The sequence below is a fragment of the Lissotriton helveticus genome, chromosome 11 (genome assembly GCF_964261635.1).
Source record: "Lissotriton helveticus chromosome 11, aLisHel1.1, whole genome shotgun sequence".
Lineage (NCBI taxonomy): Eukaryota > Metazoa > Chordata > Amphibia > Caudata > Salamandridae > Lissotriton > Lissotriton helveticus.
The window spans coordinates 54,463,813-54,481,033 of record NC_136072.1 but is presented as its reverse complement, the minus strand read 5'-3'; the positions used below and the strand labels follow the sequence as shown (position 1 = coordinate 54,481,033).

Here is a 17,221-nt window from a genome sequence, read left to right as displayed (position 1 = left end):
ATTGGCTGTACATGGATAGAAAAGTGAAAGGGTGGGTTTATGAGTGTGGCCTTGTAAATATGAAGCGCCACGCTGCGCCTACGATGCATTAAAAAAAAGTGACACGCTGGTGGCGCAAGGGGCTTGTAAATAAGCCCATGAATGTATAAGTGTTACTGTTTCCTAATTAAGGGGCATATTTACAACAGACGGCGATAAATATCGCAAAGCGCGCTTAGCGCTTTTATATTAATTGCTGTCTATCGCTGGAATATATCACCATGCTTGCGCTGTATTTACAGCGCATAGTGAACAGCGATATAAATTCCATCAATAGCGTGGTAATCGCCGTTTTGCAGGGAACATCGCTGGGTTTCCGATATGCTTGTAACACAAGAATCCACCCCCCATGTTAGGTATGGGTGTGTCATGATTTTAGCAGACGTTAGTTTTTGGCAAAAAACAGCGGTTTTCACCCAAAGCTAACGTATGCTAAAATGTGTGCGCCACCTTGTAAATATCGGGATGTGCACATCAGCGATACTTACATGGTTGCACCGCCCAGTGACGCCCACTTTGCATCTCATTAGAGATGCAAAGGGAGGCGTTGGAAAAAGGGTGCTAACATGCGTAAATGCATGTTAGCACCCTCTTGTAGATAGGGCGATATTTTTATCTCCGAGATATGGCCCTTGTAAATATGCCCCTCAGTGCGCTCATTTCATCAAGCTAAACGTAATGAAAGTCAGCCTCACCGAGACTCGAACCAGCAGGATACATATAATAGATTTTCGCAGGCAGCAGGCGCTCAACCTCCGGAGCTGCCGTGCTTATTTCCACTGGCCACTAGCCTATGGTTCCTGCTGCAGCCAAAGGCAATGGCGCACACTCAAGACTGGCACATTCCTGGCGTGGTCCTGTTCGCACGCCCAAGCCTCTGAGGCCAAAAATAACTCCAGTGATGACATAAGCCTGCTGCCTGCTTCGAGGACTTTGTGGTGTGGTTTCAGGGGGGTGCAAGCAGCTAGCTGCCTGCCCCCAGATGACCTGCTGTGTACACAGGGCGCACAGCTTACTGCCTGACAGGGCTCATTTGTCGGCCATGATGCCTGGGCTCGGGGGAGTGGGGGTGCTGGGTGAGACGCTGTCACTCACCCTCCACCCACCAGCTGTTCTCTGCCCTTATAGAAGTGCCCTTTAAAACCATATCTGTTTTAACCCGTTGTGGCACAACCTTCTAACAGTAGGAGTCAAAATGACGTGCTACGTTACACGTCATTTCAAGGGAGTAGCCAGAAATGTAAAATACCCCCACTTTGAAACAAATCTTCAATGACACCGAGTGGGTGAAGCGGGTTAGCCTGACACTACCTAGAACTGTTCTCTTCAGCTGTATGCCTTCCTATCGTTCCTTTCACTGTCCCTCCCTTCCATTCACCCCTTCTTTTTATATAGCGCGGACTTTACCCGAAGGTGTCAGAGCGCTTCAAAATAGGAACAGAACTGATACATGAGAACATTACAAGTGAGCAAAATACAAAAGCAAACGTTACATTAAATGAAGCAAAAATGACAATTGTGCGCCAACAGGTAGCAAACAGTGCATTACAAAAGTGACAATCGTGAGACAACAAAATACAAGAGGTAGCAAACGGTGCATTGCAGGAGGAAAAAGTGACGTGTGCAGGTTACAAAAAGCGTACAAAATAAACATAGAGGTATAATACTGCAATATATGGAGGACACTCCAGCACAAGAACAAACGTTACGTAGGCACTGGTGGCACTTGTGCAGGTGTCGAAACAAACAAATGTAGGAGGTAGAAAACAGTGTGTTACCGGAGAGAGTGACGGGTGCAAGTTACCCACGAGTCCCAGACACAGGAAGAAGGACAATACTGCAATAAGAGGCAGACTCTCAAACCACAAGAACACACTGGGAAGACACTTCCATAGTCAAATAAAGTAGGTTTTTCAGTAGTTGAAGGGCTTCCTTCAGATAGCAGAGAGGGCATGAATTACATTTGGAAATGTCTTTGAAGAAGGAGAACTTTGAGGTCAGATTTGAAGGCTTGGGAGGAGGAGGTGGTCCGGAGCTGAGGCGGAAGTGAGTTCCAGATTCTCACTGCGCTGCCTGAAAAGGATTGGGCCATCGATCTCTCCTTCTTGAAAGTGGGAGGTTCAAGCAGTAGATTTTCCGCATTTCGTGATGGTCTAGAGCCTCCAGAGAGTTTCAGTTTATTCGCAGGGTAGCGCGGAGAGGAGGAGTGCAAGGCTTTATGGGTGATGCAGGCAGTCTTGTAGATAGCTCTAGCCTCGATGGGGAGCCAGCGGAGGGAGGATAACATGGGAGTGATGTGGTCGCTTCTTTTGGCCCCATAAATGAAACGAGCTGCTGAATGTAGAACAGACTTAAGGGGGGATAGGTGGGATTTGGGGAGGCCAGTCAGAAGAGAATTGCAGTAGTCCAGTCTGGAGAGGACCAGCGATTGGACCAGGGTTTTGAGGTCATGCACCGGGAAGAAGCGGCAAATCCCCCAAAGAAGGCGCAGTTGGTATCGGGCAGACTTTGCAATTGAATTAATGTGGGAGAGTAGATTGAGTTTTGTGTCGAGTATGACACCAAGGGATTTTGCGCTGTCGACAATGATGGGATTAGTGTTCAGCAGATTCATCTGATCCATCCATGATTGCACCGAGGGAGGAGAAAGTGAGGAGGAGAGGAGGAGGAACTCAGTTTTGGAGGGGTTCAGAATCAGTTGATGTGTTGACATCCAGTTATGAATGGAGTCGAGGGTAGAGCTTAGGACAGAGAGATCGTGAGTGGAGGCAACCTTGAGGTAGATTTGAGTGTCGTCAGCGTAGAGGTGATAGTTGACCCCAGATTTACTTAGGAGATTTCCCAGAGGTTCCAAATAGAGATTGAACAATGTGGGTGCAAGAATAGAGCCTTGGGGAACACCTTGACCCACCGCCAAAGGAGGTGATAGACTGTCCGCTATTTTGATCATTTGGGATCTATCAGAAAGGAAAGAAGCAAACCATTTAAGCACGGTGCCCTCCATGCCCATTCTCTGTTGAAGGGTGTTGAGGAGGGTGTTGTGGTTGACAGTGTCAAAGGCTGCCGAAAGGTCAAGGAGAATTAGAAGACAAGACCCCCCCTGAGTCTAGTATTCTCAGCGCGTCATCGATCACTTGCAGCAGGGCAGTTTCAGTGCTGCAGTTTTGGATGAAGCCGGACTGAAAATTGTCAAGAAGATCATTGTCCTTGATATGACGTGAGAGTTGTTTCGCAACACATCTTTCTGTGATCTTTGCAAGAAAGGGTAGGTTAGTGATGGGGCGGAAGTTGTTGAGGTCATTCGCATCCGCAGTGGGTTTTTTAAGTAGAGGTGTGACCTGCCCAGATTTGAAGGGAACAGGGAGGGAGCCTTGACAGAGGGAGAGGTTGACCAGAGTGGTCCAATAGGGAAGAGAAAGGGTATAGAAGTCAATGGCAATGGCACTGGGGATGGGGTCGAGCGAGTGGTTGGAGGACTTTGTTTCGAGGATGCACTTGAGGAGGACATCTTCAGAGATGGGGTCGAAGTTCTGCCAGATGGCTAGTGATTTGCGCTCCTCTGGAGGGGTAGGATGAGCGACCTGAACCACAAGTGATTTCACTTTTTCGTCAAAGAATACAGCGAAATCAGCAGCTTTCTTTGTAGAATCCTCCAATTTGGAGGTTGGGGGAGAGTATTTAGAGGTCTTGATGAGATCAAATCATTTTTTGGGTCTATTTTTGGCTGAGTCAAGGAGGGTTCTGAAGTGTGATGCTTTCCCAAGGAAGATGTGCTTGTGGTACTCGGATCTTGCTGAACGAAGCGTGGCCAAGTTATCGGTGGAGGGTGCTTGCCTCCATTGTTTCTCCAGGCGTCTTAGGTGCTTCCTTTCTTCATATAGGGATTTGCTGAACCAGGGTGCTAAGGGAATGGGCCTTTTCTTTTTGCTTTGGAGAGGAGCAACGCTATTGATTTCGACTGCAAGGACTGAGAGGCATTGTGAGGTGAGATCATCAACATCTAGGTTCGGGTCTAGCCTTGGAAGTGACAGCAAAGCTGATTCACAGAGGGAAACAGTGTCAATATTCTTAGCGTCACGGAACCAGGAGGTAGCCCTCTTAGGTTGGCCAAGAGTGATAGAGTGTGCTAGGAGAAGAGAGAATGGAATGAGGAGGTGGTCAGACCAGTCTACGTGAATAGGGGTAGCGATAGAAAGCATGCCTGCTTTAGAAATAACAAGGTCCAGGATAGAGCCCTTAGAGTGTGTTGATTCTGTGCAGTGTTGGGTAAGATCGTTTGTAGAGAGGAAGGAGGCCAGCCCGTTCGCGGAAGAGTCTTGCAGGGAGCCCCAGTGGAGATTGAAGTCACCCACGAAGGTCTGATTGTCACTTTGTGCGTATTGGTCGCTGATGAAGTCAGTGAGTTCCTCCATAAATGAAGGGCCACTGCCAGGTGGGCGGTATATGACATGGAATCTAAGGGGTGAGCGGTGGTGTAGTTGAAGCTCAAGAGATAGACATTCAAAAGTGCGGAATGCGCTGATGGGAAATGCCTTGAGTTGAAGGGAGTTTCTAAAGATAACTGCAACACCTCCCCCAACTTTGATAGGTCTGTCATTCCTGAGAAAAGAGTAGCCAGTGGGTAGGAGGAGATCAAACATGGAATGAGAGGTATCGTTGAACCAGGTCTCTGTTAGGAAAAACAGGTCAATATTGTGAAGGGTGATGGTATCAGAGATTTCGAGTTTGTGTTTTATTGCAGATCTGCAGTTGTGGAGCATGCAGGGCAGTTCTGTCGAGACTGTTTTGGTGACGGGGGCACTTGGGCAAAGAAGGGTGATAGGGATAATATACCTATATGGGGGTGCACGGGAGTGTCTAGGTGGATGCTTGGTTCTGACAGAGGAGATGGTTGGAATAGAGTAGGTAATTGGGTTACTCGGAGGTGCTGGTTGAAGAAGGGTGGCGTTCAAAGGCTTGTGTGAGTGAGCGATGTTTGCAGACGACAGGTTATGCTTGGCTATAATGGTGTGAGGGGTCAAGGTGCAATCTCGTGGGAAGGTGAGAGTTTTCCAGAGGAGTTGATGAGAATGGGAAAGTTGAAATCTTAGAGCTTAGAAGTGAAATGGAAGCTACAAGCTGGGAGATGGAGGTGATGAGAGAGCATATCTTATTTTCGAGAGAGAGTAGGGCAGAACACGGATGGTTGGGTGTCTCGATGGCAAAGGGATGGGGTGGTATAGGTGGTGGGAGGCAGGGAGAGGTGGGAGGACAGGAGGAGAGTTGAGGTATAGGGTTCATAGGTGGGGAAAGGGGGAGGTTGAGAGCGGGGGTTGGGGTATCACAGGAGAAGGGGAAGTTGTATTTGATGGCGCTGCACGAAGGGAAGGAATTAAGGACATGTTTAGGGGGGATGGGTGCGGAACAAGACGGTGGGGAGGAGGTAGAGGGGAGGACTGTGAGGAGTCATAGGAGTGTAGGAGGTTTGGGAGGAAAAAAGGGGAGGTGGTTGGAGAGGTCCTGTTGGCTAGGAGCGGTGGCTGTGAGGGAGCCGGTATCTGGTAGAGTGGGGGGGGTTGGGAGAAGGGGAAGTTGACGACAGGAAATGGTTCTGCTGTGCCTGAAGGGGGGGATGGAAAGGGGTACCAGGGGGTAAAGGGGGGGGGCAGCACAGCATTGCTAGCGGAGTGGGGGGAAAGAAAGAGATGCCATGGGATTGTGAAGAAATCGGGGAAAGAGGTGAGGAGAGGAGGGGGTAGAGAAGAGGGGGAGAGGAAGGGATGAGGGGAGCATAAGGAAAGTTAGCTGGGTGGGGAGGTTGGCGGAGAGGTGGACTAAAAAAGGGAGTAGCAGAAAGGAATGGGGGGACGAGATGAGATTGGGGTACCGAGAGGGTGCCGACTGGACGAGGAGCGTATTGCCTAGTGGTAAGGCTGACGTGATGAAGGGTGGGGCATACTGTGGAGTGGGATGAAAGGGAGAGGAGGGCACAAGGGAGGGGGAGGGAAGAGGGCCGACCTGAGCCTCCCGAGGGTGCAGCCTATTGGAGTGTAGGGGGGTCAGGGGAGGAGAAAGGGAGTAAAGGGTGGAGTTAGATGGAGAGTCGGGGGAAAAACCTGGTCGCAGGGGAGGGGAGGGGAAGAGGTGGTCAAAGGGAGAGAAGGAGGTGTCTTTGCCTTGGATCAAGACAGTACCATTGTTACAGTGGCCGTGGCCAGGGCGACTGACTCCAGAATCGGGGTATCACGGTTCGATCCCGGGCGCCCGTGGCAGATTAGCCCAGCACCATGTAACTCTGGGCAATAGCTTGCTTAATTTTCCCGACGGTCCCCAGCGCCTAGAGACCCTTACGGGTGATTGGTGCTTTACAAATGTGGATTATATATATTCCAACAATCCGTTCCATATTCCATCTATCCATCAGTTCACTGATTCATTCATTTATCTTTTCACTCATAAACCCACCCTTTCACTTTTCTATCCATGTACATCGGCGTCGGCAGGGCGTGGCAGGGGGGAAGCCAACAGACGACGGAATAGGTGTTATTTATTTATTTAATTATACCTATTCTATGGTCAGTTGACTTCCCCCCTCCCGCCCCGCTCCACCGCTCACCGCGTTTACCTTTGCCAGCCGCCGCTGTCCATGCATCCATACATCTGTTCATCATTGCATCCATCTACTGACCGGTTCCTTCACACATCAATCCATCTTTTCACACTTCCATCTGTTTGTCTTTACACCCTTTCGTCCAACCTTTCATCCACCCTTACAGCCTTTCACTAATTGATCTTTCACTTCTCCATCCAAACTTTCCCCCTTCCAGCCCTCTAGCCTTGCATCATTTATTTGTTTTCAATCTTCCTTCCTTTACCTTTTGTTTTCGAATGATATCTACCATCATTTTTTCCTGGTATTTCTTCTCACATTGTCCTTCATCCCCCACTCTATTTGCTCCTCTCTCTGTTCTTTTTAAATATGTTCATCATTTTTTCCTTTTCCTTTCCTGGGTCTGACTTCACAGCACTGGACCTCCACCTCTTAGCCCTGCCCTGGTATGTTTTATGACACATTGTCTGCCACCCTCCAGAATAGGCCAAATATAAAAGGAATCAACTTTCACTGGGATTCAGATTTCTGCGCCATGGGTGCAGTGCCGACTCCCACTTAAGCTGCTTTTCATACACAAACCCTGCACAGTCAGCACCTTTTTTGTTGTTGCAGTTTTATATAGCGAGAACTCGACCCGAATATATTGGAGCGCTTTATATGAGCAGCAGTTGCATTACACAAGGACACACTCATTATTTGGTAAGCACGGGGATATTAAGGGGCAGATTTACAAGGATTGGCGCATCCCTGCATATCAGCAGGGATCCACCAGTAAAGATGCGACACGCATTTCTACCCTTGCGACATAACGGGTGTGTCGCATTTACAATGCAGCACACCGTGGCGCAGGGATAGACAGATGCGTGTCGCATCTGATGGCGTAAGGGCAGCGCATTGCTGGAAATCCAGCAATGCTCAGGGGCCGTCCATTCCTAATGTGCTGCGCCACTCCTTTCGCCTGATTCAAGCAGGCGTAAGGTTTTGTCGCAGCGGCCTCTGAAAAGTGACTCAGGGAAATCTTGTAGATTTCACTGCGTCACTCTTACGAGGTTTCTTCCGACAGAACACCCACCCTGCATAAATTAAACCTGACGCAGGTTTAATGTGACGCAGGGCTTTACAACGTGACGCATCCCCTAAATGCGTCACATTGTAAATAAGTCGCAATGTGGCACATAATTTACACCGCCGCTGCGTCACAGAAGTGACGCAAAGTCGGCGTAAATGTGTCGCAAGGGGCTTGTAAATCTGCCCCTAAGTGATTTACCCAGAATCACAGGATGTTGAGCCAACGCAGAGACTCGAACCTGAATCCCCGCTCCAAAGTCGTCAGCTCTGGCCGTTACCTTTACTCTTACTGCAGCACACGTTTTTCGATTCTTTTTCCTATATCAGTCTCCCAAGTATTAGTCAAATTAGTAAATGGGCATAACAATCATACATGTTAAAACATTCTGCTGTAATGTGCCCGTAGTACAATGATGGGTGCTCCAGATTACATAGTACATCCTTTCTTCTTGTAATCTCTACTAAACTTCAGCTAAACTAAGCCGCTGTGCATTCCAGAGCTCTCGAGTTTCCTGGTTCCATGCCGGAGTAACTCACCCAGTCCAGGGTTTTCTTTCCGTTGTGGCCTATGTGGGGACTTCAAGTCCCAGAAGGCAAAGCGCAAACCTGGACTGGTGATTTTGCGCATAGCCGTCGGAAACCCAAGACATCTGTCACTCTCAGGTACAGCCTCACTCAGGTTACCAGAAGACTTCATGTCTCAGAGACGTTTTAAGGCATGGACAATGTGGGCTCTGGCCCCGGGCCCCATCCTTTCAGGGGACCCCTGATAGAGCCAGCTCTGTTCTGCAGACAATCTTGCCCTGATGACCTTGAAGACTTCCTAAACAGATAGTTTGAATACTGTTTCCTTTTAATTTGTTTTTATTGTGGGTGATGTGTGAGAATTTATTACAGACATTTTGCAGAGAAATGTTGCCTTTATGTTTCTTGCAACATCCATAAAAAAGTTTCTTTTAGATCAAATCCGACCTCAGATATGAGACATGGGAGGGGGGGGTGTCACAGAAATTATTTCAAGTAATATTGATGAGCTACTGCTGTGTTACAATATTGAAAACACACATCATTATCCCTGAATATTAGATGTAACAAATTTAGAATCTCAGGAGTGTTCCTATGCATTGCCAATGACCTGGCCAAAGAGGGCAGACTAGAACTGAAGTAGGATCATAAATTAAAATCTGTTCAGAACAGGGGCCCCCTAAATAAGTTAGGCCCAGGGGCTCTAAAATCCTTAAAATATCCCTGCATGTCATCAGGCGTACCGTGCTCCAGTCGAGTCTTCACTTTTAGGAATCATTGATGTCAGGAGTATTAACCCCTTTAGCGCAGCGTAGAATCCGCTACAGTGCGGACGTTTCCGTGCACGGGCGGGGCCGCGTCAGCCAACGGACGTGCGCAGCACAACGGAGGTAGTACCCATGACGGCCATTGGCCGACGCATGCAACAAACGGGTTAATCCAATTCATTGAACTGAAATAAAACAATAATAAAACTCCCAGAATGTGTTAGGCTGCTAAATAAACGCCCAGCACTAGAAACTGGAGTTAGATCTCAGTCAAAGCTCTTACAGTGTATAATTGCAGCTAGAGCTTAAAGTAGGCCAGGTCCTGCCAGTGCTGAGGTTCTAAAAAGCAGGTTCTGAGACGGGTCCCTACCGGGCTCTCAATTTCTGCCCTCACCCTCCAGGTGAAAAGAAAATCTCATCTCTGCAGCAGTGAGTGCCTGTGAGGTAACTCCAAAGAGACTCATTATAGTTCTTTCACTGTCTCATTGTTTCAGAACTGAAGCATTTTCAAGATCATATACAACGAAGCTATACTTGTTGCTTATTTATCCTATGTAACTAACAACCATTGGCAAAGCCAATAGACTGGCTTGCTGTAGGTGGGATGGTACTTGTATTATAGATCTGGATACAATGACAGAAACAGCAAAATACCAGTCGGTGGCACACTATGCTAAGCACAGGTTTTTTAGTTTACGAGTGTTTAAGCCACGCCTTTAATTACATAGGCCACGCCCCTTTCAGAGACCCCCTGTGTTTTCCCTCCACTTAAGGCCCAGATTGCAGCACTCTTCTGCCCAGTCCTTTGTGAGGAATTACAGGTTGGGGCAGAAGCCCTTTCTGGGAGGGAATTCCCCCCCCCTTGAAGGCTGTCATATAAATGCCATTTATAAGAGTGAAACTCACTCATGCTAGGCCTTGAAGGCTCCTGTGTGTAATAAAGAAATGGGTAACAACAAAGATGGCATTTGTCTGTGACTTTTAAGCTGCAATGTATGTATTTTGGTAGACTTGTATAGAGCAAAGCCAATTGAAAAAGAAAACAAGCAATGTTAAAGGTAGGGTGGTCAGACATCCCGGACTTGACCGGACAGTCCCGGGTTTTCACCAGCTTTCCCGGCAGATTTCGACAATTTTGGCTCATGTCCCAGTTTTTACAGGGGGTCGACTGAAAACAGTAAGAGGCACTTTTTTGGGTGTTCTAAAGCTTTACCAGTTAGCAGCTGTTATAAGTAAGCAATCTAATTAACAGGTATGATGTTGGTTGTAAAAATAATATTTTATTTTCTTAATGCATCTTCTTTGATCCTATGTTGATGAGAGCTGTCATTCTGCGTCATTCCGTGAGTGAATATTTTTAGTCCTTCTTCTATTTTTCCAAAGTGTCCTGGTTTTTGGTTCGCAAGATCCGGTCACCCAAGTTAAAGGAAATAGTTCTGGCTTTAGTGCGCAAAATGTACAGAAGCACAATTTCTTTGTGCCTTCATGCGCATGTGCAAAGACAATGAAGCCAGAAATATTGCCTTTCAGAAGCTTTTTATTCAAGTAAAAACAAATACAAGGAGGAACCATGGATACGAAACAGATAGAAAAAACTATGGTTATAATCATACATGGAAGTTTATGCATGTTTACATGCAGAGGGGAGAGATAAATGTAGAAGACAGACAAGAAAAAAAAGCTTTCAAGTGCTGATTGGAACATTAAAAAAGCCCGCTGAAATAAACATATAGCAAAAAAGATTTGTTTACAACTCATATATAAAATATATGACTTGTTTACAATTCATATGTAAAACAAATAGTGTAAGTGTAACGATTCAGTGTATTTATCAAATTTGAGATAGTCCCTCATACTTAGCTATGCAATCATTCCATAGGAGATGGGAGGATACACCACAGGGGGAACATCCTTTACAACGCAACTTTTACTCCGCACTACCATTACAACGCAACCATTACAACGCAAGTCATTACAACGACTTGCGCTGGAGGGCGCTGTAGGATAGGGAATAGCTTAATTTTCTATCCAACACCTTCCCTACTATCCACGGGGACTGGAGTTGGAATTGTAAATTAAACTATTTCACTATCCAGCACCCCAAAGCGCTATACGTTGTAACAGCATGCGTTGTAAAAACTGCGTTGTAATGGCATGCGTGGTCAAAGCATGCGTTGTGATGTCATACAACCCACCACAGAGACACTACGTGAGAAAGTATGGCTGGAGACAAAGCAGTTTATGTATGTTTTAAAGAATTACTAACAATAGGCATTGGCAAAAGCTGGGCTTTCAAGCCAGACTTAATACGTCTGTACAAAGTGGTGAAGAGGAAGATGCAAGGCATCAGTGGAGGGTATGGAGCTCCATGGGCACCTGGACCTCCAGTAAATCCATAATCTATGTTGCAGCAACTCATGGAGGAAAATTGCAATAAATGATATATAGCGCTGTATCAAATCTTGTGAACTCGTTCAGTACATCACCCAGTTACATGCAAACAAAGAGATTCTATCAATGTGTAGAGGTGCAGAATATTTTATAATTTTTGTGTTTGGTGAAATGATAGGCTCTCTCTTATGAATGGAAAGATGAGAGCACAATGTGCTTGTTAAAATACCCCTCACACACTAAAAAAATCCTTTAGTGTCATGCTTCATCATGGGGGTCTTCCCGTCCCTATAACGGGGCGGGGCGTGCTACGACCAAACGAACTACGCGGGAGCACTATAAGTGTGACAAGGCTATGTGTGGGTGCAGTGGTGTCAGTGAAGTGTAGGGACCTAGCTAGTGAATGCACAAAAATTACAAAAAATTAAAAATTCCCTGGCTAGTAGAAAAAATACATTTTATTGGTTTCTCTAGCTGGAAATATTAAAAAGGGGATGTGAGGTAGAGCAATTGCTAACTACCGAGTCAAGTTACTCCAGGGCAGTTTGACCCTTAGTACACATTGGGGCATATTTACAATAAACTGGGGGACCGCGGTGAAGCTCCAGAATTGCTAACGCAGCTCTCCATCAGCTTTCATAACGCAGGGATGCGCTGTATACACAAGAATGCTGTGCACCCCTGCATTTCCTCTGCGCTGGCGCTAAATCTAGCTGCCTAGCACCAACACAGGCACCCTTGCACCATAGTGCAAGAGTGTCTGCATTGCAGGGAATGATTGTTTTTGTGCAGGAAGGTGTCCCTTCCTGCACATAAACAATCCCTAATTGCGCTTTGTAACTTCTATGTGTGCTGCTTTTTGTTTTGAATTTTTAGACATGTAAAGGATAAATAAGACTACATATCACAGCATGCAACCGGGATAACCCGGTACCAGATGAGCTACCCAGACATGGAATGGGCAACTCGAGAGCTCTGCACATTTAGTGAACTTTCCCGCAAAACATCCCACCATGTCAGTGGCTCTGCTCACAGTACAGAGAACAAGCATTGGCAGAGAAAACCATCTTGGGCTATGTTAGATGAATGTGCCATTTGTTGGTAGGGTGTGCATGAGATGGAAGAAAAGTTGCTGCATATACTTTCAATGGCGATCACAAGACCTGTGGCAGGAATTCACAAACAGTAGTGTCAGAAGTAAGACAGACGTACGTGCAGTTCTCAGTTTGACCAACGACTTGGCTTCAGAAAACCAGATGTGTATGGAGAAATCCAAGGATGGATGGGCGAGACCTCATTGGCCTAGACTCAATGACGCTAAGAGGGAGTGTCTGCTTTGCACCACTAAGAAAAAGTTGCTAAAGTCAAACAGCTGTACTTAGGCATCCAATCAGAGCAGCTATGGGTTGTCCAATGGTGAAGATGACGACATTGATTGAATAAACACATATACATGCTGTTGATAGTACCACCGCATATTCTAAAAGACTCTTAGAACAATCATCCATTGTGGCCCCAAAAGCGCGATTACTGTATCTTCCTTTGGGTAGGGATTTACATCACAACGCTTCATTGACTGAATTCTTGCCAAAACCAGCTTCTAGGATTATTATGAATTTCCTCCTATGTTCCTTATTCATCTTGTTCTCCACCATCTGCAGTTGGGCTGGAACAGCCTTTTTCTAGGAAAACAATAGGCTATATAACATTATATACCACATTTAGACTTTTCGCGCCAAAAAAATCGTTCTATCACCCTCCCCCATTCTATGTTGTGATGAAGTCTTTTTACAGCTGTAGTCCTAGTGCTTGGATGCTCCATGCAAGTGTCTAGCGCGTTGCAAGCACAATGAATTAGCTTGTATCTTCAGGCCTCAGGTTATTTTCCTTTAAGTCCTTTGCCCCATCGCTGTCCCTTAGAGTCTGACATTAACGTGGTGTTGCTACTTCTTGGGATGTGATGTTTGTGATAATTCTGCGGTCAACTTTTGCTGGGATCCTGACATAGAGGCAACACAAATTACTTGCAAATAGTCTCTCTCAGCATTCAGAAAGGCCATCAAATTGAATAAAAGGCTATCAGCTCTCTGCACAGTTCAATATGTCTCTTGGACCTCTGATCTATCCTCCCATGATACATCTTGGAGTTACACCCTCCATTCTCACCCATTAGGGTCTTAAGGCACTGGGCGGGGGGTGGGGGGGGTGGGGTATTACGTTGCATGTCAGAAGTGGCACCTTTTTAGGTCGAGGGACCGTAGGCTTGGCCATAGGCCAAGCCGGAAGTCCGGAGAATTATTGTTTCTTAGAGTGGCTGCTTTATCCCGCCTCTCTTTTTGTCTCTCCTCCATTGGCTGGCTTCCTAAACGGAGGCCAGCCATTGGAGGAGAGAGCCGTCACTCCAATTTAGCCCCGTCTCTTTCGGATTTGGGGGCGTAAGTGTTGCTGTTCTTTAGACAGTGACGTTGTCTGTCACTCAGAACCACAAAACCACGCCCCCAATTCCGAAAAAATCGGAAGCTTGCGGCCGCCATTTTTTTTCACCGCCGCAGTGAAGGTGAGCATCGAGCCTCTGCCTCTGCCCCCGTTTATGCTGGTTTTAGTGTTCCTGCACCCCTGTTTGATGCTCTCTATCTCTTATGCTGCCCCCACAGTCCCCTCTCTGCTAGATGCGTGTGTTCCCCTCCCCTCTACGTACTGCATCTTCGGCTTTCTCCTCCCCGCCCCCTCCTGAATGCTTCGTGCTCGTCCGTCACCCCGTCTCGTCTCTGTGCCTTGTGATAGTGGGCATTTGTGCAAATTGGAAAGGAGGAAAATCTGTTCCCGGAGTCCATCACTGCGCCTGTAGCGCTGTAGCTTGCTATCAAAGGAGCGCGCATAGCCGATTCCGCCACTTCAAGAGAGCTGAAACCAGATTCAGCCCAATCTGAGAAAAGAGCACTGAGAGGTTCAGGATGAACTGCCTTAACGTGCCGGAGGTGACCCCCGGCTCCCCCAGCAAAGTCCGAGGACAGATCCAGGTACTGGGAGAGCGGGAGCTGGCACTCGTCCCAGAAAAGGGATGCATTTAGCCGGGGGAAGGGCAGTGGAGCTGGGATGTGGTCGCCCATTAGGAATGGTAGTCTGGATGCTTGTAAAATACTTGGTTGTTGGTGGTCCGTTAACTTTAGCTCACTTTGCCACGCTGGGTGATCTAAAATTCCTGCTGCCTCTGGATGATGTTTTGAAATCTGCAATACATCGAAATCAAAATGAAGGTTCTAATTAATTTCTCACACTATTTGTTGTTGTTGTAATTTAATGCAAAACTCCCTTGATTAACGCTATTGTTTTTTTGTAATTGGGCAGTACTGATATAATTGCCGCTCAGAAGGGATTGCGACGTTGGTGTGAAAATGTTTCATTTTCAATAATCTCTGGATTCGGGCTACACTATGGTACCATGGAAATTCTGACTAGCAGGTGTAGTCTGTGGAAGGGCTGTGGAAGGGCTGTGTTAGGGCGGGAAGGACGATGAAGGAGATGGTAGACGCTCTGCTAGTGCGGCCCTGCTTAGCATTGCCATTTACATAAATCGAAAAGGCGCACAGAAGTATTAGACTGTAAACGGTGGATCTGCATATAATTCAGAGGGTGGTTGGGCTTAGTTCTGATAACGTGAAGGTTAACAAAATGATTGTCCTCCTTTTACAGGTGATTTTTGGACCCATGTTCTCTGGCAAGAGGTGAGTGGCTTGCTTCCAGTTCAGCCTCCTTGCATGGTTTCTGTTGAAAATGCCCGCCATTTGTATGGCCTGGAAGCTTATCTTAACATTAGTTTGCCTTTTAATGTCCTTGAGAAGCCCTGCATTTTGTGTCTGTGCCTCATTTGTATTATTTGGGAACTATAAACCCGTTCTTTCTTGCCTATGCTCGCTGGGATGGGCCAGTTACCCTATCTGTGGAGGGGTAGCATCTTGCATGCACTTCCTGTTTATGGTAGCCCCCTCTGAGCAATAGAAACCATCATTGTGTTTATCTTCCGCCGGATGAACAGACTATGTTGAGTTTTATTTTCTATATCCATCTCCTCGAGATGTGTATGCCATGACTATCTTATTGCTGGCCCTATGGTTGCTGCTGGGGATAGAAATACCCCTGTCTCTCCCGACTGGCACTTTTGGTCGTGCCACCTAGACAGCACTTCGGAAGGCTACCACCATTGCATAAGTGGGATGTATTGTATTGTATTGTATTGTATTTGCATTTATATAGCGCTTATTACCCCTGACGAGGCGTCGAAGCGCTTTTTCGGCAGGTAGCACGCTACTCCGGGACCCACAGAGGATTAGTGTTGAATTAGTATAGTGAAACATGCAAGTATATTTTAAGTGGTGGATAGGTTAATCAGTTATTTGGATTTGGAATGATAGCAGAAGGATAGAGTAGGACAAAGGTACTATTATACTTACAAAAATGATATATTAACAAAGTCCAGGTAGTTTATGCCAGGATTTTTCTCCAGTCATTCGGGTGTGGGAAGATCAGAACAATTTCGAAGAGGAAATCTACTATTTATTTTCTTATAGACCCAAAATGTTGCATGCTAATACTTTAATAATCCCTTCTCCTTCAAGACTGTCCTTTGGGAGCTGTGGTTGAGCAGTAAAGACTTATTTGGAAAATATGGTGTAAAGGTTGTTTTCAGATACAATATAACTCACCTAATAAAGGTCAATGGTATATATATATATATATATATATATATATATATATATATATATAACATGAAGTTATATATTTAAGTTCTAAACAACAAAAAGCAGACATACACCAGTTATAGTTAGCAGCCCTAACTATAACTAGCGGCCCCCAATGCACTGCTTATGATCTCACATATGACATCACTCGCAACATGTTCTACGACATTGTTTATGACATCTTTCTGCTAATACAATAGGTCTCGCATATGCAAGCAATTAAGCTATTGCCAATATAAATGACAATGCCATTTATTTAGGGATACAAAAAAAAAATGAGCAATGCCAATAGCTCTACCTATAATATTGCCGAGACCATTGCATTGTTAATGCTTGTTTCTTTTTGAGTAAAAGAATTGTCTGGTCCCTGATACCAGATGTCGTCTCGATGAGGTCTGAGTTTCTATGCTACACCGCTTCCTTGTGTAAGCCTTGGAGAGTTCGATTTTGCTACTTTGAGGGTCAACTGCTAAAGTGGTATACTTAGTGCTCAGTTTTGGGCTCAGTGGTTGAGTAAAGTCCTAGAACACAACACAGGCGATAAAAGGCTCAGAGTGTTACAATTTAACCCACAAACACCTAATAATGGAGATATTCCATGATGATAAATGAACCTGCCTATTAAGCTGTATATATAAAAATATATATAAAGCAATCTTTACATAAATATCAATAGCTTGCATTTACTGACTGAAATTCTAGACTATGTTTAAAGAGATCAACAAACTCATAGTTCCTTTTTATTTTTAAATAAATATATTAAAAATGAAAAAAACAAAAGGTAAAACAGCGCACATTCCAAATGAGTTATTTGCCGTTATCAACATTACATATATGTTAAAAAATTCAAAATTTAAGACATTAGTTCTTATGGCAATGACAGGAGATTTCCTATATGTATCGTTTGTTGGATTCTCGGTAGTCGTAGGGGTCTCCGGCAAAGGGAAGTGATGGGGGATAGTTGTAGGCACCGTCCATGAAAATCCACATGGTCCCGATAACCATCACTGGTGTCACCAGGAAGAGACACAGACGATCGACTGTCCGTGCCATCCTGTTCCAGTTATCTTTCTCCTGTTAATAGAAAGAGGATCAGAAAA

The 17,221-nt window shown here is 45.8% G+C and overlaps 1 protein-coding gene and 1 long non-coding RNA gene across 2 annotated transcripts in view; one reads left to right on the top strand and one right to left on the bottom strand.

Moving 5' to 3' along the window:
* LOC144792760 (uncharacterized) overlaps positions 1–17,221 on the top strand; it is a 46,030-nt gene that overhangs the window by 3,388 nt on the left and 25,421 nt on the right. The window contains exon 2 of the long non-coding RNA XR_013602617.1: positions 15,076–15,107. This is a non-coding gene — a long non-coding RNA (uncharacterized LOC144792760). The remainder of the gene's footprint in view (positions 1–15,075; positions 15,108–17,221) is intronic.
* The window catches only part of CHRND (cholinergic receptor nicotinic delta subunit), a 76,204-nt gene continuing 75,831 nt past the window's right edge, over positions 16,849–17,221 (bottom strand). Inside the window, exon 12 of the mRNA XM_078667943.1 lies at positions 16,849–17,195. Coding sequence (XP_078524069.1) covers positions 17,013–17,195 — 183 coding nt within the window. The 3' untranslated portion in view covers positions 16,849–17,012. The remainder of the gene's footprint in view (positions 17,196–17,221) is intronic.